This window comes from Lithobates pipiens, unplaced genomic scaffold (genome assembly GCF_037356315.1).
Source record: "Lithobates pipiens isolate NorthernLeopardFrog02 unplaced genomic scaffold, aLitPip1_a1.2 Scaffold_51, whole genome shotgun sequence".
NCBI lineage: Eukaryota > Metazoa > Chordata > Amphibia > Anura > Ranidae > Lithobates > Lithobates pipiens.
In genome coordinates, this window is record NW_027507874.1 from 2,187,316 (window position 1) to 2,210,481 (window position 23,166).

Consider the following 23,166-nt stretch of genomic DNA (forward strand, 5'->3'; position numbering starts at 1 on the left):
TGCAAACGCTAGAGGGAAAGCAGCGGCGACAGTAAGAAGGTCTCTACACCAGGAGATTGGCGGCCATTTTGTCGTAGCCTATAAAGGGAGCTGAAGCAGTGTGAGAATCCTCCTAATCGGGCGAGGATGCACTGAATCCTCATCTTCCTGCTGTCCTCTGATGTGTAGAATATTGGATTGGGGACTCCACTGAGGCTGAAATTGAGCTCTGATGATGTTAATGTTGAGCTCTGATGTTGTTGATGGTGAGCTCTGATGGTGTTGATGGTGAGCTCGGATGGTGCTGATGGCGAGTTCTGAGCTCTGAGGGTGTTGATGGTGAGTTCTGAGCGTCTTGATGGTGAGCTCTGATGGTGAGCTCTGATGGTGTTGATGGTGAGCTCTGATGGTGTTGATGGTGAGCTCTGATGGTGTTGATGGTGAGCTTTGATGGTGCTGATGGTAAGGTCTCATGGTGTTGATGGTGAACTCTGATGGTAAGCTCTGAGGGTGTTGATGGTGAGCTCTGATGGTGCTGTTTGCGAGCTCTCATGGTGTTGATGGTGAGCTCTGATGGTGCTGTTTGCGAGCTCTCATGGTGTTGATGGTGTTGATGGTGAGCTCTAATGGCATTGATGTTGAGCTCTCATGGTAAGCTCTCATGCTGTTGATGGTAAGCCCTGAGGATGTTGATGGTAAGCCCTGAGGATGTTGATGGTGAGCTCTGAGGGTGTTGATGGTGAGCTCTGAGGGTGTTGATGGTGAGCTCTTATGGTGTTGATGGTGAGCTCTTATGGTGTTGATGGTGAGCTCTTATGGTGTTGATGGTGAGCTCTTATGGTGTTGATGGTGAGCTCTGAGGGTGTTGATGGTGAGTTCTGAGCTCTGAGGATGTTGAAGGTGAGCTCATGGTCTTGATGGTAAGCTCTGATGGTGAGCTCTGAGGGTGTTGAAGGTGAGCTCTGATGGTGTTGATGGTGAGCTTTGATGGTGCTGATGGTAAGCTCTCATGGTGTTGATGGTGAGCTCTGAGGGTCTTGATGGTGAGCTCTGGTGCTGTTTGCGAGCTCTCATGTTGTTGATGGTGAGTGCTGATGGTGTTGATAGTGAGCTCTAATGGTATTGATGGTGAGCTCTGATGGTAAGCTATCATGCTGTTGATGGTAAGCACTGAGGATGTTGATGGTGAGCTCTGATGGTGTTGATGGTGAGCTCTGATGGTGCTGTTTGCGAGCTCTCATGGTGTTGATGGTGAGCTCTGATGGTGCTGTTTGCGAGCTCTCATGGTGTTGATGGTGAGCTCTAATGGCATTGATGTTGAGCTCTCATGGTAAGCTCTCATGCTGTTGATGGTAAGCCCTGAGGATGTTGATGGTGAGCTCTGAGGGTGTTGATGGTGAGCTCTTAGGGTGTTGATGGTGAGCTCTTATGGTGTTGATGGTGAGCTCTTAGGGTGTTGATGGTGAGCTCTTAGGGTGTTGATGGTGAGCTCTTATGGCGTTGATGGTGAGCTCTTATGGCGTTGATGGTGAGCTCTTATGGTGTTGATGGTGAGCTCTTATGGTGTTGATGGTGAGCTCTTATGGTGTTGATGGTGAGCTCTTATGGTGTTGATGGTGAGCTCTTATGGTGTTGATGGTGAGCTCTTATGGTGTTGATGGTGAGCTCTTATGGTGTTGATGGTGAGCTCTTATGGTGTTGATGGTAAGCTCTGAGGGTGTTGATGGTGAGTTCTGAGCTCTGAGGATGTTGAAGGTGAGCTCATGGTGTTGATGGTGAGCTCAGAGGGTCTTGATGGTAAGCTCTGAGGGTGTTGAAGGTGAGCTCTGATGGTGTTGATGGTGAGCTTTGATGGTGCTGATGGTAAGCTCTCATGGTGTTGATGGTGAGCTCTGAGGGTCTTGATGGTGAGCTCTGGTGCTGTTTGCGAGCTCTCATGTTGTTGATGGTGAGTGCTGATGGTGTTGATAGTGAGCTCTAATGGTATTGATGGTGAGCTCTAATGGTATTGATGGTGAGCTCTGATGGTAAGCTCTCATGCTGTTGATGGTAAGCACTGAGGATGTTGATGGTGAGCTCTGAGGGTGTTGATGGTGAGCTCTGAGGGTGTTGATGGTGAGCTCTGAGGGTGTTGATGGTGAGCTCTGAGGGTGTTGATGGTGAGCTCTGAGGGTGTTGATGGTGAGCTCTGAGGGTGTTGATTGTGATCTTTGCGTGTGGTGATGGGACACTATTCCTCCCACTGACACCAATGACTGGGCACTATTCCTCCCACTGACATCCATGATAGGGTCCTAATCCTCCCACTGACACCAATGATGAGGTACTATTCCTCCTACTGACATCAATGATGGGACACTATTCCTCCCACTGACAATAATGGTGCTCAATTCCTCCCACTGACACCAATGATGATGCACTATTCCTCCCACTGACACCAATGATGATGCACTATTCCTCCCACTGACACCAATGATGGGGCACTATTCCTCCCACTGACACCAATGATGGGGCACTATTCCTCCCACTGACACCAATGATGGGGCACTATTCCTTCCACCGATACCAATAATGGGGCACTATTCCTCCCACTGACACCAATAATGGGGCACTATTCCTCCCACTGACACCAATGATGGGACACTATTGCTCCCACTGACATCAATGATGAGGCACTATTCCTCTCATGACACCAATGACAGGCCACTATTCCTTCCACTGATACCAATAATGGGGCACTATTCCTCCCACTGACAACAATAATGGTGCTCCATTCCTCCTACTGTCACCAATGATGATACACTATTCCTCCCACTGACACCGATGATGGGGCAGTATTCTCCTTGCTGATACCAATGATGGGGTACTATTCCTCCCACTGATACCAATAATGGGGCATTATTCTCCCCAGAAATACCAATGAACAGGCACTGTTCCTCCTCCTACTTGACCACAGGCGCTATGTAATTTTCTTTTCTCCCACTGACCACAAAGTCCGAGGTATTGTTTACTCTCTCTTAGGGCCCATTCATGCTAGAATTCAGTGCAGGAAGCCACACGGAAATACAGCATATTAATCACACTTGACTTACCCTTGTGATCTGCTACGGGGTCAGTGCAAAGTTAAAGTGTTACTAAACCCAGGACTCTGCATTCACTATATCTGGTCTCCCACAGTACACAGAAGATGGAAATGCAATTATTTTAGTAAATATAAACTGCTATATACATTTCTCCTTAGCAGTATATGGCAGTCTTGTGACGTTTATCAGTGTCTGGTTAAAGCTTGTAGGAAGCGTTTTTATTCTACTCTGACTGTTCTATAAGGCTGCAGGACCCCTGACCCTCTGTCTTGGACAGTGCTGATTGGGCATGTGCTGATCAAATGCACTCTCCCAGGAAAGAAAACACCAAACTGAGCATGTGCAGAGTGCCCCCAAGGCTCTGTACTATCAGAAGATGGATTGGGGACTGTGGAAAAAGGGGAGGCCTTTTTACATTCTTAGGATCACAGGGAGTATAACAAGCATTCTTTACTGCCTATACGGACTGATTTTACTTTTGTGGGTTTGGTAACACTTTAGTGACAACCCAAACGCAGGTCTCAAACGCAGTGCATTTTACAGTTCTGGCTCGCATGGTACAAGAGTACAATACGAAGAAGTTGCCATGCGTTTCAAAATGACGTGCCCATTCAAAATAAATGGGGCTAAAATGACGCTGCACAGATCTGCATGTGCGTTCCTGTGCAATTCACATGCAGTTCCTAGTGAATGGGCCCTAATGCTGGGACATTTTCTACTTTCACTGGCCACAGTCCAGCCCCCCTAAAGTCTGAAGGACAGTAATCTGGTCCTTTGCTTAGAAAGTTGGAGACCCCCTGCTTTAAACACAATCCCTTAATCTAAACTAAGCCCTAATTGTAAACTAGCCCTTCATTTCATAACTTCACTCTACCCAGTGCTAGGTACAGCTGAAACCAAGCACTTGTGCTAAAGGAAACATTTTTACATCTAAAACTTGTTTAAATGATTCATTAATTTATTGCTGATTGAACCCTTCAGCCCAGATTGTTCCAAATACAGACTCTGGTATACAGAGGAGTGGGAGTATATAGAAGGACACAGGGATCAGTAGAAGGATGTCACGATGGAGAACCGGCCGCCCCTCACATCACCGGGTAAGAGGAGACTTTCATTTCTTGTAAAAGAGAGAAGAGTATTGAGGATCCACCCAGATACACACATCCTCTGATATAAAGACATAGAAACAATGTATTCAGTCAGTGTGTGTGTTTCCTACAGATGGATCCAGTACCAGAAATCCCCCAGAGAGATGTCCCCGTCCTCTGTATTCCCGGAACTCCACACAGGAACATCAGGCGATCCCTCAGGAGGATCAGGTAGATGGTACTCAGGTTCTTCATTCAAACTGGTATACTGTTTGATTATCACTTACTGTTAACATTGTTTTATTGTGTTTTATCTAGAGAGGAGACCTGATTATCATTGACGTGTAAGACCATGTAAGGAGGAGGAAGATCCTCCGGAGATCAGCACAGGTGAGTAATAAACACTAAATCCAGCCAAGAGTCCCAGATATGCCTTGTTCAGTCACTAAAACAATATCTTATTTTTTAATGGCACCCCAAACAAAAAAACCTGCAAAAATGCACTTGGCTCAATGCCCTAAAGCAGGGATATGTAATTAGCGGACCTCCAGCTGTTGCAGAACTACAAGTCCCATGAGGCATAGCAAGACTCTGACAGTCACAAGCATGACACCCAGAGGCAGAGGCATGATGGGACTTGTAGTTTTGCAACAGCTGGAGGTCCGCTAATTGCATAACCCTGCCCTAAAAGATAGATGAGCTACTTTAGTGACAAACGCGTTGCGTCCCTCAGGTGTGAATGCATTCTCAATCCAGAGAAGAGTCTTCTCCTTGTTCAGTCACTACAACAATCTCTTCTCACCCCTCCTCTGTCAGTAGACAGTAATGAGGAAACAGTATGTGTGGTTTTCCAGCATTTGTATGCTAATAAAGACAAACCCGACACCCCAAATTACAATATCAAAGTGAAACAAAATAAAAGCATACATACAGTACAAATAATACAATAAGAAAGTTCATCTAATATATAAACAATTCCCACACTGCAGTATAAAGTATACATAGTGATGTACACAGATATTACAATAAAAAGTGCTTCCTAAGCCACCCAATAAATAAACAGTTCCAATAATGCAATAAAGAGTCCAATGTGATAATAATATCCAGTACTCTTTATATAATATAAAACTGTATGCAGGACACTGGACAAACCACTAGGAACAAGAGGGATGTGAAACGATTTCATACAGTAATGTAATCTGTAAGATTACAGTGTACTATATGTGTTATGCATTTAAAATTTTTTGAATGTGCCGCCGGGCTCCGCCCCCATGCATCGCGACGCTCGCAGGGAACGGAGCCTGGAACATGGAGGCATCGGGCGGAGGACAGAGCCCCGCAGACACAGCAGGGCGGAAATCGCAGGATCCTGGGCACAAGGTAAGTATACCGCACCAGAATCCTGAAATGCAATCCCGAGTGTAGCTCGGGGTTACCGCTAATGGTACTGAAATTTAACTCCGAGCCACACTCGGGGAAAACCGCCAGGGAGGTTAAAAAAAAGTATTGAAAAAAAGACTGCACTCATGGTTTATAACAGTGGTTATCAACCCTGTCTTCAGGGCCCAACAGGCCAGGTTTTATGTATTGCCCTTGGGGAGATGCAGACTAATGCCCTGTACACACGGTCGGACATTCCAACCAAAAAATCCGTCAGATAGAGCTCTCACACGATCGGATTTTCCAACAACATAATCCGATCTGACTTTTTCAGACGGAAATTCCGACCGTGTGTACAGGGCATTAGAATACTGCAATCACTGAGCAGCAAATTATATCACCTGTGATGTATTTCAGTTATCTTGCAAACCTGGCCTGTTAGTGGGCCCTGAGGACAGGGTTGATGACTATTGGTTTATAAGATCTCAGCGCTTTAAGAGCCCTTTCACACCGAGGGCATTTTGCAGGCGCTATAGCGTTAGAAATAGTGCCTGCAATCCGCCCTCAAACTGCTGCACCATTCATTCCAGTGTGAAAGCCCCGAAGGTTTTAACCCTCTCTCGGCTGCTAGCGGGGGTAAAAGCACCCCGCTAGCGGCCGAAATACGCCGCAAATCCGTCGGTAAAACGCCGCTGAAAATTGCGGCGTTTTACCGCCGACGCTATAGGCTCGGCGGTGTGAAAGGGCTCTTAGAAAACAGTTCTGGCCAGCATCCAACATAGACAGAGAGCAATCGGCGTGCGTGAGGATGTCACCACACAGGCCACGCCCCAGTATGACCGTTTTCCAGCATGACCATTTGACAGAAAGCAGTCGTTAGACCGTCTTCTGTTGAATAAACAGCAGTACACACAGCCCGGAAGTTGACCCGTTCCTGCTGAACCAGCAAATTTTCGGTCCGTGTATACCTAGCCTTAGACTCCGGTTCTCCTCCTCACATCATGTCATTGTGTGTTACCAGCCAAGAGACGTGACCAGTCCCCCCCCCCCCCACACACACACTCTGGGGTCTCTTATATACTGTATCATAGTCATAGAGCCACCGACCTATAAATAGCTCCTCATTGATTTCTGTATCAGTGGCACACTGGGTTATATTGATTTACCTATAGAGAGTTGTTTGTTCTCTGAGCTAAAACTGAAACGACAGAGAGGAGATCTTAAAACGGGGTTTTATATTCTTTAACTGGTTTTAGTTTTAGAGACTGACAATTAGATTCTTATTTTTTCTCCAGATGGGCAGTACAGAAGGTACAATTTAGAGGAAGATCCTTCCACATCTGATTCTTCAGATGAAAGCCCCGTCACACCAGAACGCCACCCAGTGGTTCACAGTGCAGATATGCGCTCCAATCATGGTGGGAATTTCTATGATCACCCACCTCTTTCCACCCATCAGACCGCCAATGGAAGGCAAAAAATATTCCCATGAGTGCGGGAGAAGAAATCCTAAGAAAACATCAGAAAAGTAATATTCATGCACGGAGTGTAAAATCTTTTATTCAGAAGTGTCTGCTCCAGAGACACAAAGAAAGACATGGCAACGCTAAGCTGTTTTCCTGTTCCAAATGCGGGAAATATTTTGTGCGGAAACATAACCTCATCACACATGAAAAAGCTCACACTGGGGAGAAACATATGCACATGGACAGTCTCAGAAACAGGTATCCTTCGTCCAATTGGTATACAGGGAGGCACTTGAACATAGAGATATTCAGCGTGTGTCTCTCCTGGTGGTCTCCTGTGAACAGGCAACCTGGAGACCACCAGGAGAGACACACTCTGAATATCTCTATGTTCAAGTGTCTCCTTGTATACCAATTGGACGAAGGATACCTGTTTCTGAGCCTGTCCATGTGTATATTCCCAGGATAATGGCGATCTCAGGGGGGGGCAAAATATTGCCTTTGATGTTGTTTTTAACTGTATGGAGTGTGCCACAAGCATCTGATGGCTGCAATTTTACCCCTGAGGAAGGAGTATCTCTTCCGAAACGTGTTGGGTGAAGGATCAATTTTACCTACCATCTACTTCAACTACTTACAGTATCAGTTATGGTTGACATATGTACACTCCATGATCTATGTTTTTACTTATGTATTTTCAATAAATTTTGACATTTTTCTATTACATTATTTTGTGACTCTGCCTAAGTGCCGTTAAAGCCCTACCCCAAGGGGAACCCCCTTTTTCTCCATATTCTTATATTTGGATGTTGGCACTGTGAAACAGTCCTTTCTATCTCTCTATTGGAGAATTCTGACAGCTGCTGGATTGCTCCCCCCTGCTCTCCATCCGCGGACAGAGGAAGGACTAGGAACACATGAGGACTCCATGTTACATGCTTTTATTACTCCACGATCCTGTAAGTGTTTTTAACCCCTTGTGCACTGAATTCAATCTTTTAATACCGCACTTAGAGGAGCCTTATTTTCTTCTACATTTCTCCAGAGTTGCTTCTTCTCTTCAAAAGCACTGCCTGAAGTGCCATCTTTCCATCACCCTACACCAGCCATCCATCTCCACTAGAGAGCCCTCAGCTCTCCTTTCTGCAGCTGAATTAAACGTTCACCCCACTCCCTGTTTTCTGTAATCTGTGTTTTGAAACACACTTGCTGGTGATCATGGAATACACCTGCTATTCGTTCTAAAACACCTGCTGGTAATCTTGATACATGGCTGCTGCTGTTCCTGGAACAAACCTGCTGGTGATCTTTGAACACACTTGATCATGGAGTACAGATGCAGGTGATGCTAGAACACACCCACTACCGATGCTGGAGCACACTTGTTTGTTATCCTGAATCATTTGTTGTTGATCCTGGAATGCTCCTTATGTTGATCCTGAAACATCTGTTGGTGATCCAGGACTGCACCTGATGGTGATCCTGAAACATCTGTTGGTGATCCTGAAACGTCTGTTGGTGATCCTGGAACACACTTATTGTAATCCCGGAACACACCTGTTGGTGATTCTGGAACAAACCTGCTGGTGACCCTGATACACACCTTTTGGTGATTCTAATACACACCTTTTGGTGATTCTAATACGCACCTTTTGGGGATTCTGATACACACCTTTTGGGGATTCTGATACACACCTTTTGGGGATTCTGATACACACCTTTTGGGGATTCTGATACACACCTTTTGGGGATTCTGATACACACCTTTTGGGGATTCTGATACACACCTTTTGGGGATTCTGATACACACCTTTTGGGGATTCTGATACACACCTTTTGGTGATCCTGGAACACACCTTTTGTTCTCCAACCACAAACTGATTTTTTTTTTTTTTTTTTTTTAAACGCCTATTTGTTGTAACCTGAAATAAAGTCATGCCAATATATATAAAAAAATTGCCCACCAGTCTAGTTTATTCAATGTTTGCACAAATCAAGAGCTTTTATTTTTGTTGTCCATATTCTCGGACCCAAGCAGTTTGTCTACACCCAGGCCATCATGCCCTACCTCAGAGGAACCAGACAGGCCTTTTCTTAGCCCCACCACCCCTTAAAAGCTATTGTACTGCAAGGGTTTTCATACCCTACAAAGTTAGACAAATGATTTGGGGAGTGTAGGGATGTATGATGTTGAACAATGATTGACTCTGAAAGCAAGTTCTTTTCGATTAAACGGAATAGAATATGAAATCGCTTTTAGGTAGTTAGAAACGCATTTCATTGAGCTGTTTTTATTGTGTTGTGGACCCATCACAGTTGTTTGGAACTGCAGCTGAACTTACGTAGGGCAGGACACCAATTCAGGATATCAATATATGGGCCGCTATGCCATGATTAATAAACAATACTGGTTGGTGATTACTTCCTAAAGCACCATGCAAGCCTAGATCCTAATGCCCAAAATCACATGCTGAATTGGACAGCTGTCAGGTGACATCTGTCCATGTCTGTGCTGGATGAAAGTCCCTGTAGGACACAATGAATGGCAGTCTTTTCTTCCCCATTGGCATCCTGTGCTCAAAAACTCAAGTGATTGTAAGGGTGAAGTGCAAAACACATCACAAAAAAGTGCACAAGGTTGTGCTTAATTGGGTCTAATGCTGCGTACACACGACCGGACTTTCTGTCGGAATGAACTCTGATGGACTTTTCAACGGAGTTCCGCTGAAACGGACTTGCCTACACACGATCACACCAAAGTCCGATCGTCTAACACGATGACGTATGACGGGACTAGAAAAAGGAAGTTCAATAGCCATTAGCCAATAGCTGCCCTTGCGTCATTGTTGGTCCATCAGACCTGCATACAGACGAGCGGTTTTCTCAATAGGAACTGGTTTCCGGCGGAAAGATTTGAAACGTTCTATTTCTAAAGTCCGTCAGATTTTTTGACAGAAAAGGTCCAATGAAGCCCACATATGATCGAATTGTCCAACAGATTCGTTCCATCGGAACCTTGCTGTCGAAAAGTCCGGTCGTGTGTACACGGCACTAAGGTAAGCAAATCCATTAATAACAGCAATCCCAGAGGCGGCTGCTGAGTGTGTTTGAGAAGAGCGGTCTGAAAGGGGAAATGGTTGGGAGTTGGGACTGGAGTCATTTGAATATGGTGCCCAAGGCAGTATTGGAGATAGCTGGTTGGGAACAAAGCAGTCTGTGGTAGAGGCAGTCAAGTGCCGACTGCCGAGTAGTCTGAGAGAGGGACGGCCAGGAATGATGCAGTTTGGAGGAGAAGTGGTTAAGTTCGGAACAGAATGGGGGAGAGGTGGCCAGGTGTGGAGGAGCCTGGAGGAAACGTGACCAGAAATGGTGAGGTCTGGAAGAGAGGCAGCCAGGTCCAGAACAGTCTGGGTGAGTCAGGTACAGCAATCTTCCTCCACATGCTCACAGCATGTCCTGCCCCATATGTTGAGAGCGAGCCCCAAACCCAGCCTTCCCCTGCCATTATATCACTGGTAGGTAGGCTGATTTCAAAAAGCTCGGGAACAGCAGCACACACACACTAACGCTTTCCTCCAGCCTGGGCCAGCCACTAAAACCATACTTCTGTGGGTAACCTGTGTACTGCCATTAGAGTGCTGGGACTTGTAGTTCTATATCTGCTATTGGATTGCAGGGACTTGTAGTTCTATTCTGATGTGTGCTGCTATTGGATTGCTGGGACTTTTAGTTCTATACTGATGTGTGCTGCAATAGGATTGCTGGGACTTGTAGTTCTTTACTGATGTGTGCTGCTATTAGAGTACTGGGACTTGCAGTTCTAGTGTGTGCTGCTATTGGATTGTAGTTCTTTACTGATATATGCTGCCATTAGAGGGCTAGGACTTGTAGTTCTATATAGATGTGAGCTGGTATTGAATTGTTGAGATTTGTAGTATATCTGATATCTGATCTGATATGTACCACTATTAGATTGCTGGTAATTCTTTTCTAGTGTGTGCTGCAGTTAGAGTGCTGGGACTTGTAGTTCTATATCTTGTAGTGATATAATATATAGTGTATATAGTGGTGGGTAGATGATTAATTCGTTATTATAAGTCCTCTTCCGCAGCAACCCAATTCTTCCAGAGAGATGCACTTTATTGACTTCCAATACAGAACAAAGTCTTGCAACAGATGACAAAATATCCAACAGAGTATATCTTACAGATCTAGAACATATTCAGATCCCCATATTCCTTAATCCTTGATGCCTTCACACACACACACAGACAAGACTGACTGCCATGTTATATATCCTAAGCATTGAATGGCTGAGCAACTTGATTGGCCTTTTCAATTAAATGCTTTGATCTCCTTGTGTCTTCTTTTCAGAGTGACAAAAGATTACCCCTAGCCGTGAACAGCTGTAGTCATAAACTGCCCTAATTTGCATTCTTGCATATAAACATAAACAAGTTCCTTTCAATATGCGTAATTAGATTAACAGATCCCACCTTAACAGCCTTTTGGTGTATAGAATAACCCAATCTAAATTCTTGCATATTAATACCAACAGGTTTCCTTCAATGTGTGTAATTAGATTAACAGAAACCACCTTAACAATCTTTTGGTCAACAAGTCCCCTTTGATATGTGTAATTGAGCTGGCTCCGACAAGGCATTCAACAAGTCAGTCCACTGACACACATATATGATACTTATCACATATATATATTATTAAGTTAAAACAATGTATCCATTGAAATGTTCAATTAGCTTAACAGGCCGTACCTCACACACCCAGGTAGACTTGCATAAGATTAACACATCAAAGGGTCTTCAGCTGTCCCTTTGATATGTTAAAATGCAGGTGGCTTGGAGAAGTCACTCAGTCAACTGAAATCTAACTGAATTTAATCTAACTTAAATATATATATATATATATATATATATATATATATACACACACATTACAACATATACCCCCACTTGGGTCAGTTCTAACTACTAGAACTGACCCATAAATCAAATAACAAAAAATATCATCATGATTTAAGGTAATGAATGCTTTACAATGGCTCATATAAAATATGAAGATGAAACTAGTTAATCTCTCTTCACCAGCCTCTAAAATATCCCCATGAAACAGTTGTTAGATAATATAACTTTAGACCATGACTGGAAAAGGATTTGGTAAACATCCGTGGTCATATAGCTGTTAGGCCTTATTATATCACATCAAGATCTTGAATATTGCGCAAAGACGAGCTGATGTCACAGTCCATTCTTCGGTCTGACTTCATCACATCTCTCACCATCTTACTGAAAGTAAACTTGGTATGCTCTGGGAGCTCCAATCCACAGTCCAGGATTCTCTCATCTCCAGGCTCAAGGTTTTCATTTTTAAAGATGCTTCTACACAAATATTCTACTTTCATCTTCATAATAAATGTAATAATCAATGTACCAGCACTCAGTTTCAAGGTCAAAAGGTTTGGATATGGCAGTAAAAACTGTGCTGCAAACTATTTACTTGTACTTGAAATTCATGAGTCCATCTGACAAGCATTTTACAATTCACATCTGCTTCTTTCTCTTTCCTATTTGAGCAATGATGACCTGTTGTGTACCTGTCAAGTACCTGAATTTGTTAATTGCCAGCCACAATTTGCTTTTGTAAGTTGCTGTAGACCGGCAACTCATTGCCTTCGATAGAGCAGTTACTTGGATCATTCAGTCCATAATTCCACCTGAATGGTATATTAACATATCCATATACCCCCACATGATGGTTCACATAGAATCTGCTTCACATCAGTGTTTATCAGATCTTCTATCCAGACGAAGCAGCAGTGGAAATTCTTGCCAGTATCCTTCCTCACCATGAAAGGTAGAAAGGTATTTTTCATCCATATGTCATAGCCTTTAGTATATTATAAACAACTGATTCAACAAAGTTTCAAATTATGACTGGAGTGATGAATTTCACTCACCCCTCTTATAAATTTAGGAAAACCACCCAACATGCTATAACTTATGGTATACCAAGCCATTGTGCAGCATCTCACCTTAGATGTCAAATGTATTGATCAATATGCAATATGTAATATGTACGGATGTTTTGAAAATTATTTTAGGTTTAAATGCTTCGCTCTGGTTTTAAGATAAAGTTCAAGAAATAAAACATAATAAAAATAAAAAATATATCTGGAAAAGGGATAAAAATAAAAAATAGGGCATTGAGGAAGAAAAGTCCATTGAAAAGAAAAGAATGTTCAAAAAAAAAAGTCCATTGCTTGATGAATATTGAGAGAGTCCATGAATTCAGCGTTTCTCCCCCACTAGCCAGCAATTTCAGATACTTCTAATGCTTCTGCTATTCACATGCAAACGAGCATCACCGGCAATATCTGAAAGACAAAAACTCTCCAACAAAAATTCATTAGCGAGGTCCTTAAATGTTGTTTGAAGTTAAAACAAAGCACTATTTACACATTTACAGTTTGAAGCTAATTCACCCCCACTGCTAGAGAAGTGTCATTTGCATTCAAAGACAGATCTAGAGAATGTACATCTTCATTTATGACACCCTGGAATCTACTCAACTTTTCCAATAATGTGTAATGTTCTATTTTCATCTTATCGTACTCTATCTTCAGGTGGTCATATTTCTGTTTTAACTGAGAAAATGGTATCCAGGTCTTGGACCTTTTCTTATTATTATTTTGATCAGCTCTGTTTTTCCAATTAATATCGCCTATATTTGACCTGGAGTCTTCTCCCTGGGTGTTATCATAAGATATTATCTTTTGATCTTTATGTTTAGTATTTGTCCTCAACAATTTGGCTAAATCAATTTTGACAGCTTGCTCGTTTGACTTTCTCCATAAATGGTCTGCTCTCAACAATACGTCTTTTAAATCACGAGGATTTGGCGTAACTAATAAGATATTTTGTTTGATATCTTCATGCAAAGCATCTAGAAACATACTCATATGTATCAAACCACCATGCTCAAATGCAAGATTATTACTGACCAATAATTCCATAATAGTTGCTATCCTATGTGACAATTCATAGGGAGATTCATTTTGCATTTGTTGGATCTTCCCATGAATAGTAACATCAGAACTTACACCATACAAAACACATAATAATTCCAGTAATATGTCCCTTGTCCTCACAGGCTGAATACAGATCTGTTTAATTCTCATCCAAAGTCCACTTCCTATAGAATGTTGCAAAACTCTTTCTAAGTCAGATGGGTTTAGACTGTACATATCTCTGACATTCTGCAAGTCACAAAACCATTTTAAAAATCTGTTCAAATCATGACAGGGAATCATTCCTATTTCTTTAACAATTGCATCTAATTCTTTTGGTTTCAAAGGCTTCATTACCAGCTGAACTTCACCTGTATTATTAATATTGTTATAAATTGTGGAGGTCACAGTGGGTGCGGCTGGCAATGAATTATCAGATTTAATATGAGGTTCTGTTTCATTTGATAGAAAGTTTGTGTTTGTATTTTGCTGCAGATTGTTAAATCCAAGATTTGATGCATATCTGCATTCCTGAGATCTCCTCTCTAATTCCATAATTCTTAATTTTAATCTCTCATTTTCCTCAGATAATTCATCACAGCGTTTAGATTTCTCAAGCAAAGCTCCCCCAATGGTAACTGCATGTAATTTTAAATTTACTGTCTCAGTGTCTGATTGGTTTTGTAACCTCTCACAAACATTGTTGCTATTAGCAACTGCATTCTGTAACTGGGTAATTTCCTCAACCTTACCCTTCAAAGAACTTTCCATGGCTAAACAGCAAGATAATAAGCCCTGCACAATACAACCTTTTCTTTTACTTTCTGAAACGTTGCTATCAAAAATATTTTTCTCTAAAAATTCCTTCATCACAGTCCACGTCTGCTTACATTTTTCTGGAATTTCATAAGGACCGCCATGACGCTTAATACATTTTAATACCCATCTGTTAACTTTATCATCACTGACACTAGCTTCACACTGAGTAAGCATTTTGACTATATTACTAATAATTAAAAAAAAGAAATATTTTACTCACCGCATTAGTTACTCCTTCAGCTTCCAGTTCAGGTCTTCTGGTACACGACACAGTCCTTTTCTTGTTGTTTCCAGTCTCCAGAGAATAATTCTGGGGTTCCAAACTTCTTTAATTTTGTAGATCAGACTCTCTTATGTCACAACCAGACATTAGAGTCACAGCACAGCTCTTGGTTCTTCAGACTTCTGTCCACCTCACAGGATTGTTGTCATCACCGACTTCTGTTACTAAGTCCTGAAAATGCTCTTCTGGTCACTTGTCACGGCACCAATGTAGTGATATAATATATAGTGTATATAGTGGTGGGTAGATGATTAATTCGTTATTATAAGTCCTCTTCCGCAGCAACCCAATTCTTCCAGAGAGATGCACTTTATTGACTTCCAATACAGAACAAAGTCTTGCAACAGATGACAAAATATCCAACAGAGTATATCTTACAGATCTAGAACATATTCAGATCCCCATATTCCTTAATCCTTGATGCCTTCACACACACACACAGACAAGACTGACTGCCATGTTATATATCCTAAGCATTGAATGGCTGAGCAACTTGATTGGCCTTTTCAATTAAATGCTTTGATCTCCTTGTGTCTTCTTTTCAGAGTGACAAAAGATTACCCCTAGCCGTGAACAGCTGTAGTCATAAACTGCCCTAATTTGCATTCTTGCATATAAACATAAACAAGTTCCTTTCAATATGCGTAATTAGATTAACAGATCCCACCTTAACAGCCTTTTGGTGTATAGAATAACCCAATCTAAATTCTTGCATATTAATACCAACAGGTTTCCTTCAATGTGTGTAATTAGATTAACAGAAACCACCTTAACAATCTTTTGGTCAACAAGTCCCCTTTGATATGTGTAATTGAGCTGGCTCCGACAAGGCATTCAACAAGTCAGTCCACTGACACACATATATGATACTTATCACATATATATATTATTAAGTTAAAACAATGTATCCATTGAAATGTTCAATTAGCTTAACAGGCCGTACCTCACACACCCAGGTAGACTTGCATAAGATTAACACATCAAAGGGTCTTCAGCTGTCCCTTTGATATGTTAAAATGCAGGTGGCTTGGAGAAGTCACTCAGTCAACTGAAATCTAACTGAATTTAATCTAACTTAAATATATATATATATATATATATATATATATATATATATATACACACACATTACAACATATCTGTTGTATGCTGCTATTGGAAGGCTGCAACTTGCATTTCTTTATCTGCTATTGGATTGCTGAGATTTGTAGTTCTATACTGATGTGTGCTGCTATTGGATTGCTGGGACTTGTAGATCTACGTCTATTTGATTGCTGGGACTTGTAGTTCTATACCTGATGTTGGATTTCTGGGACTTGTAGTTCTATATTTGATGTTGGATTGCTGGGACTTGTAGTTCCCCCTGTGATACTCTACGTAGATCACAGTGAGTGGATGATCAGTCAGTCCCTTGTATCATATCCGCTGATGTGAGAGCTCCCAGTGACCACACAGGACATCATCCTGGGAACATTTTAGGGTGTTTAAAATGTAAAAGAAATTTATTGTAACTGTAACTGGGAGCTATTTGAAAGGCTGGTGAATGTCATCTACATGTAATGGTCCTCAGTGCAAGTGCTCCATCAGATTAGGCGACCTGTCAAATGTAACGAAATGGACGTTCCGTCACAGCCATCTTGGTGCACCCCGCACTCAGCCGCAGTAAGCCTACAGTCTGAAGTCGCCAAGTGGACATCTTTTTACACCCATCAAAGTCTTGCATTTCCCACTTACTTTTACCAGTAAACTGAGCTTATATGGTGAAATGCAGTATTTAGAACTCTGTGAAACCGTTTTGATGTTGAATTTTAAAAGCAGCGATCTTCTGTCAGATAAGCAAACGTGTGAGATCAGCAGGCTTGCTGCTGCTTTTAAAATTCAACATCAAAACAGTGTCACTGAGCTCTAAATACTGTATTTCACTATACAAGCTGAGTTTACTGGTAAAAAATAAGTGTGAAATGCAAGACTTAAGTGGGTATAAAAAGATGTCCACTTGGCGACTTCAGACTGTAGGTTTAGTGTGGGCGAGTGCGAGGTGTACCAAGATGCCCGTGCCGGAACGTCACTTCTGTTACGAAGTCTCACGGGTCGCCTAATCTGACGGAACACAGGATGTGTGGCCATTTTGTTGTAGTCCAGAGAAGAAGGAATTTAGCAGCTGTCATGGTTTTTACATACTTCCTGGAGGGGGGGAGAGTGTGTGTGTCCAGTGAGGAGGAGGTAGTGTCTTCTTATGAGAAAAGGGGGTCCCTCCCAGCACTGGTAGAGTGTGAGCCTCTCGCAAAAACAAATTTAGTCCTGAAATACACATGAGTTTACTGATTGGACTATGTCCAGGTCTGATGCCACGTTACTAAACTTTTACAGGACTTTACAAGTCCAAGCTAAGGGACAAGAAAATTATGATGAAGAACCGGCCGCCCCTCACATCACCGGGTAAGAGGAGACTTTCATTTCTTGTAAAGGAGAGAAGAGTATTGAGGATCCACCTAGATACACACATCCTCTGATATAAAAACATAGAAACAATGTATTCAGTCAGTGTGTGTGTTTCCTACAGATGGATCCAGTAAAAGAAATCCCCCAGAGAGATGTCCCCGTCCTCTGTATTCCCGGGACTCCACACAGGAACATCAGGAGATCCCTCAGGAACAACCTCAGATCTCTCAGCCTGATCAGGTAGATGGAACCAAGCGTCTTTAATAATCATGATATTTCTGGAGTTTCTTACTTTTTTTAAATTTAAACTATTAGGCTGGGTTCCCAATAGAACACGCAGCGGCTTATAACAGGAGTCCGGTGTGTCCGCGTTCACTGTTTCAAGTCCGATTTCAGCCTGCATTTTTGGCTGAATTCGGACCTGAAATGGACCGAAAGACGAACAGGGGTCCTGTGCAAATCGCACCAGAGCCACAGCGGAGATATGTGAACCGACTCTGTGGAAAGCCACCACAATCTCCTGTTACTGTGAATTGGATGTGGGGAATCCACATCTAATTCGCCTAAGACAATAGAGTACAAAAAAATATATTTTCAGAAAAGACGGGTAGTATGAAAAATGCCTGGAATAGAACAAGCATGTGCTATCTTCTTAGGATGTCCTAGAGCAGTGTTTCTCAACTCCAGTCCTCAAGGCGCCTCAACAGGTCATGTTTTCACGCTCTCCATTCATTATTTTGCACAGGTGATTTGATCACTATCACTGCCTTAGTAATTACCACAGCCGTTTCATCTGAGGGAAATCCTGAAAACATGACCTGTTGGGGCACCTTGAGGACTGGAGTTGAGAAACACTGTCCTAGAGGGTAAGTTCACCTTTAAAAAAAAATTATAAATGCACATTTTTTATTTATTTTTTTGCAGGTAAAAAAAAAATGCACTTATTATATTTTTTCTAAGTAGCCTGCAAAGCATTGCGTCTCCCCCGCCCCTCTAAATCTAAAATACACCGATCACTCACTGTGCTCACTTAGGAAAGAAAGGGACCAGTACATATGATATTTGTTGCTTCCCTGTCCCCATTCTCCACCTTGAAATAATCCATAGCAGCCAATGGGAAGGACAGATGGGAAGCTAGCAGTACAGAGGAAAGGGGCACATAGGGAGGCCCGGGCAGAAGGAGAAACCAGATAAGCCAGAACTGGAATCAATAGTACTCTAAAAAGATCTAATATTTTTGGAAGTATGGCCATCCCCCCTATTGAAAGTTAGCAATAGGAAGAAGGTTTGCTTTATAGAGGGTATCTAAGCAATGTTTGGGGGTTTATTCCTAAATAAGGTAAGTGTCCAAAAATAAAAAGTGACTATGGAGTGTAGTTGGCTCAGTTTAGGCTGGGTGATGGTTATGTTAGGAGCTTTAAATTTTTGCTGGTTGTCCTTCAGGCCCAAAATTTGCATGAAACGGGCCAACACGGATAAAAAGTTTAGATGTGGATATTAGTGGGGATGTGATAAAAAAAAAAAAAAAAAAGAAAAAGACAAAAAAAAGAAAAGAAAAGGAGAATATCGTCTGCAAATTGAGTTTATTTTGGGAACCCTCTGTATCCACACCTTTTATATTTGGGTTTTAGTCTTAATTAAGCTTGGGTTTCAATAGCTAGAGCAGAGAGAAAAGGAGGCACCCATGCATCATGTACCTGTTGACTCCTAAGAGGGCAAATTCATAACTGGCATATTTTATGTAAGCCAGGAGACTATTGTGGGAGCGATGCTACCCATTGAAGAGAGTTGAGGCAAAAGCCCCAACTTTTCAGAATGTAATGGAGGTATCGCCGAGAATCCATGCCATATGCCAGTTATGGCGAACCTTGGCACCCCAGAGGTTTTGGAACTACATTTCCCATAATGCTCAGGCACTTTGCTATGTAGTTGAGAATCATGGGAAATGTAGTTCCAAAACTACTGGGGTGCCAAGGTTCGCCATCACTGCCATAAGCTTTTTGAATATCCAGTGACAAGAGATGGCTCAGTATTTGCCATTTGTGGAGTGCCTGAATCAACAGTATTCCCCCGTGGATATTGTCACTTGCCTGACGTTGCAGGATAAAATCCCACCGATCTTTATGGAGGCATTCCTGAGTTTCATCTTGTTATAAAAATGTGTTTTCTCTTATTCAGGGTGACGTTATGATTGCTGTCAAAGCTGAAGATGAAGAAGAGCAATCTGTGATGGGTAATGATCCATGTAAGGAGGAGCACCTTCCTCCAGAGATCAGCGCAGGTGAGTAATAAACACTAAATCCAGAGAAAAGTCCCAGATTCTCCTTGTTCAGTCACTACAACAATCTCCTGGCACCCCAAACTAAAAACCTGCAAAAAACTCACTTGGCTCAGTGCCAAAAAAAGGCAGATAAGCTAATTTGGTGCAAAACGCGTTGCGTCCCTCAGATGTGAATGCAGTCTCAATCCAGAGAAGAGTCACAGGTTTTCCTTGTTCAGTCACTACAAAAATCACTTCTTCTCCCCCCTCCTCTGTCAGTAGACAGTAATGGGGGGACAGTATGTGCCCAGTGGGGGAGTCAGGAGCCATCAGCCTCTATTAAGCTGGCCATACACTTGTTTTTAATCAACCTGCGGGCTGAATGAAAAAAGACCTAAAAGATTTCCCCATATACATAAAAGAGGTGGGTAGAGGAATCTCTCACCTGCTGTTGTCAGAATACACTGATCAGTGGCTTCAGCCATTGATTAAAGAATAGTCTCCAGTTGAGTGAGGGTGGCCATACGCTGATCAAGATATGTCTGGTCCCTGCTTATCTGAATTTCTAAATTTTGTTCAGCGTATGGTCAGCTTAAAGTGTCATTAAACCCACATTGTTAAAAAAACTATTAATGGTGTTTTACATGCTGCTCATACTCACTCAGTCACTATGAGATTTGTTTTCTATATTCTGCAAAAAACCTGGTTGATCCTGCCGCTCGCTGTCTCCACCTTCTGTTCATGTCCCCAAGTCAGCTAGGGATTTTGCAGCTGTGGTGGCAACTGTGCACATGCTCAGTTTTCAGTGAGATTTTATGCTGAGCACTAACCAGCTAAACACATAGGGGGTGGGTTATTACACGTAGGTTGGTGGAGGCTTCTCCTTTCTACACACTATTAACTTTTCTGCAGATTTTTGTCTTCAGATTTACCAAAACCATGTAGTGCAAGGGCCTGCCTGATTGCATATAAATTGAAACTCTAATGCTGCGTATACACGATCACAATTACCACCAACAACTGTTTGAGAGCAGATTCACAAATTTTTCGACAAGAAGACTTGTTGTCGGAAATTTTGATCGTGTGTACATAATTCCGACACGCAAAAGTCCATGCATGCTCGGAATCAAGCAGAAGAGCCGCACTGGCTATTGAACTTAATTTTTCTCAGCTCGTCGTACGTGTTGTACATCACCGCTTTCTCGATTTTCGGAATTTCCATCAACATTTATGCAGCTGTGTGTATGCAAGACAAGTTTAAGCCAACATCTGTCGGAAAAAAATCCACGGTTTTGTTGTCGGAATGTCCAAGAGATGTGACCAGTCTTTCTCCACAGAGAAAAGATATACCTGTTCTTTCCCCACACACACATTTTCTGGGGTCCCTCCTTACACATTCCAGGGGGCTTCACTCTCCTCTTTTTTTCACAGACCCTGGAGACACCAGAGACACTCAGAGAGACATCAAAGCTGAGGAGGAGGAGGAAGGACATGTGAGGATTAAAGAGGAGGAAGTTCCTATAGAGATCAGCACAGGTGAGTAGAACTAAATATGGAAAACACATCCACTTTTAGGATGCTTCTCATTGGGCATTCACCCAGCTGTGTTGGTTTACAATAGAATAGTTTTGAATAGTTGAACGGTATTGAGTGAGGGAACAACCCCAAAGTTAATTTGTATGTGTAACCAAAACTTTTCTTTCGTTTTGGATAGAGTAGGAATAGGTTATAACCCCTTGTGATGGATCTCGGATACCCCTGCTGAGTATCTCCGCCAGACCTGTGTCTCCTGTGTTCCAAATGCACCCGCAGCCTGCAGATTCGCCATAACCAGCCCTTAACCCCTCAATCGTGAGCAATCGTAAGCCACACAGATGTTGAGGGTTAAACATCCAGAGCATAAATGGTTTATTAAAAACCAAACATGTACCTTTAAACACAGTTAGGGACACTCCTCTTACCCTTGTCCTAGAGGGGGTAAGGGACAACGAAGAACCAATGGAAACTCAACACTTGTATATTCAAACAACTACAGTTGAAACATATGAAGAGATTATGATAAGCAGGCAGCCCCTCCTTACACATTCCCTGCTGAGAGGTGCCCCTAGACCGTTGTCTATGTTCCCTGACCCAACACAATTAACACAGCAACAAGAAGGGGATGGGGGAGAAGGGATGAAGAATTACATTACATTATCTCAGTGCTGTTTTGTCCCCAAGGCTCATAGCCCCACGTTTTGGGAATACTGCCATCTTGTATATGCCTGTATCAGCTAAAAGCACATTGTTTGTGGAATAAAAGTATATATTTAGCCCAGCCGGGCCAATAAGTTTAGGTAGCCGGAAACGGCTCCAGGAGCCCAGCCACAGATACCGCATTCACCCCGTTCCGATGAACTGGCAACCGCGGACACAAATGTCTGGAGGTGGCATCTTCTACAGGTGGTGAGAGACGGCAAATAGCCCTTCAAATCTCACATTCTCTGCTGGGCCATAATCTGTGGGTAGGAGGCGAGCCCACAGCCCCTTCCAAAACACACAGTGGCAATGGGTTCTGTCACACACCTGTCATATTATTTCTTTGCTTTTGTGTATTATTGTAGAAATTTCCCTTTTACTTCCTGCATCAGAGACACAATGGGAAGTGAGAGGAATTCTCTTAAAGTGAGGACTATTCTCTGTTATACAGTTGTCCCTAGAAAAAGGAAAATGCCCTCCTTTGTCCTTTTTTCTGGGGGCAACTGTCAAATACTGTAAAATGTTTTTTCTTTCTCAGTAGCATTCGTCAGCGGGGGTTGAATCTCAATCACATCTATAAGGACACACATCTTGGCAGAGGTCTTTCTCACACCATCCAACACTTGCAAATATAACATCATTATATTTATGGCATCATTTGTTTGTTTTCTACAGATGGATCCAGAAATCCCCCAGAGAGAGTTCCCGGTCCTCTGTATTCCCGGGACTCCACACGGGAACATCAGGAGATCCCTCACCAGGAACATCAGGAGATCCCTCACCATGATCAGGTAGATGGGACTAAAGGTTTTGTCAAATAATTGAGGAGAGAAAGATCTTTAAAAGAAAAAACACCAAAAGGCATCTGTAGTAACCTGAACTTTCACTTTGAATTGTTATAAAAATACAACCTTTCAATCTTTGAGGATTACTTGATATTTTTGGTTACTTGTATTCTCTCCCTGTTGGAGCAGAGATGTCGAGCTGTAAGGCCCCTGTGGAGATTGTCCTATCTCCTGCATGAGATCGTGCTTCTAACAGAGACTTAAACTACTGTCAATGGAGCTGTCAGGATTGCATGAAAGAAAATAAAAGGCTTTGTTT

General features: G+C 42.4%; 1 protein-coding gene across 1 annotated transcript in view; it reads left to right on the forward strand.

The window, feature by feature from the left end:
• Positions 1-54: 54 nt before the first annotated feature.
• The window catches only part of LOC143957199 (uncharacterized), a 220,478-nt gene continuing 197,366 nt past the window's right edge, over positions 55-23,166 (forward strand). The window contains exons 1-7 of the mRNA XM_077467346.1: positions 55-4,159; positions 4,284-4,381; positions 4,469-4,540; positions 17,493-17,561; positions 17,686-17,804; positions 19,743-19,845; positions 21,256-21,360. Of these exons, the coding sequence (XP_077323472.1) occupies positions 17,528-17,561; positions 17,686-17,804; positions 19,743-19,845; positions 21,256-21,360 (361 nt within the window). The 5' untranslated portion in view covers positions 55-4,159; positions 4,284-4,381; positions 4,469-4,540; positions 17,493-17,527. The remainder of the gene's footprint in view (positions 4,160-4,283; positions 4,382-4,468; positions 4,541-17,492; positions 17,562-17,685; positions 17,805-19,742; positions 19,846-21,255; positions 21,361-23,166) is intronic.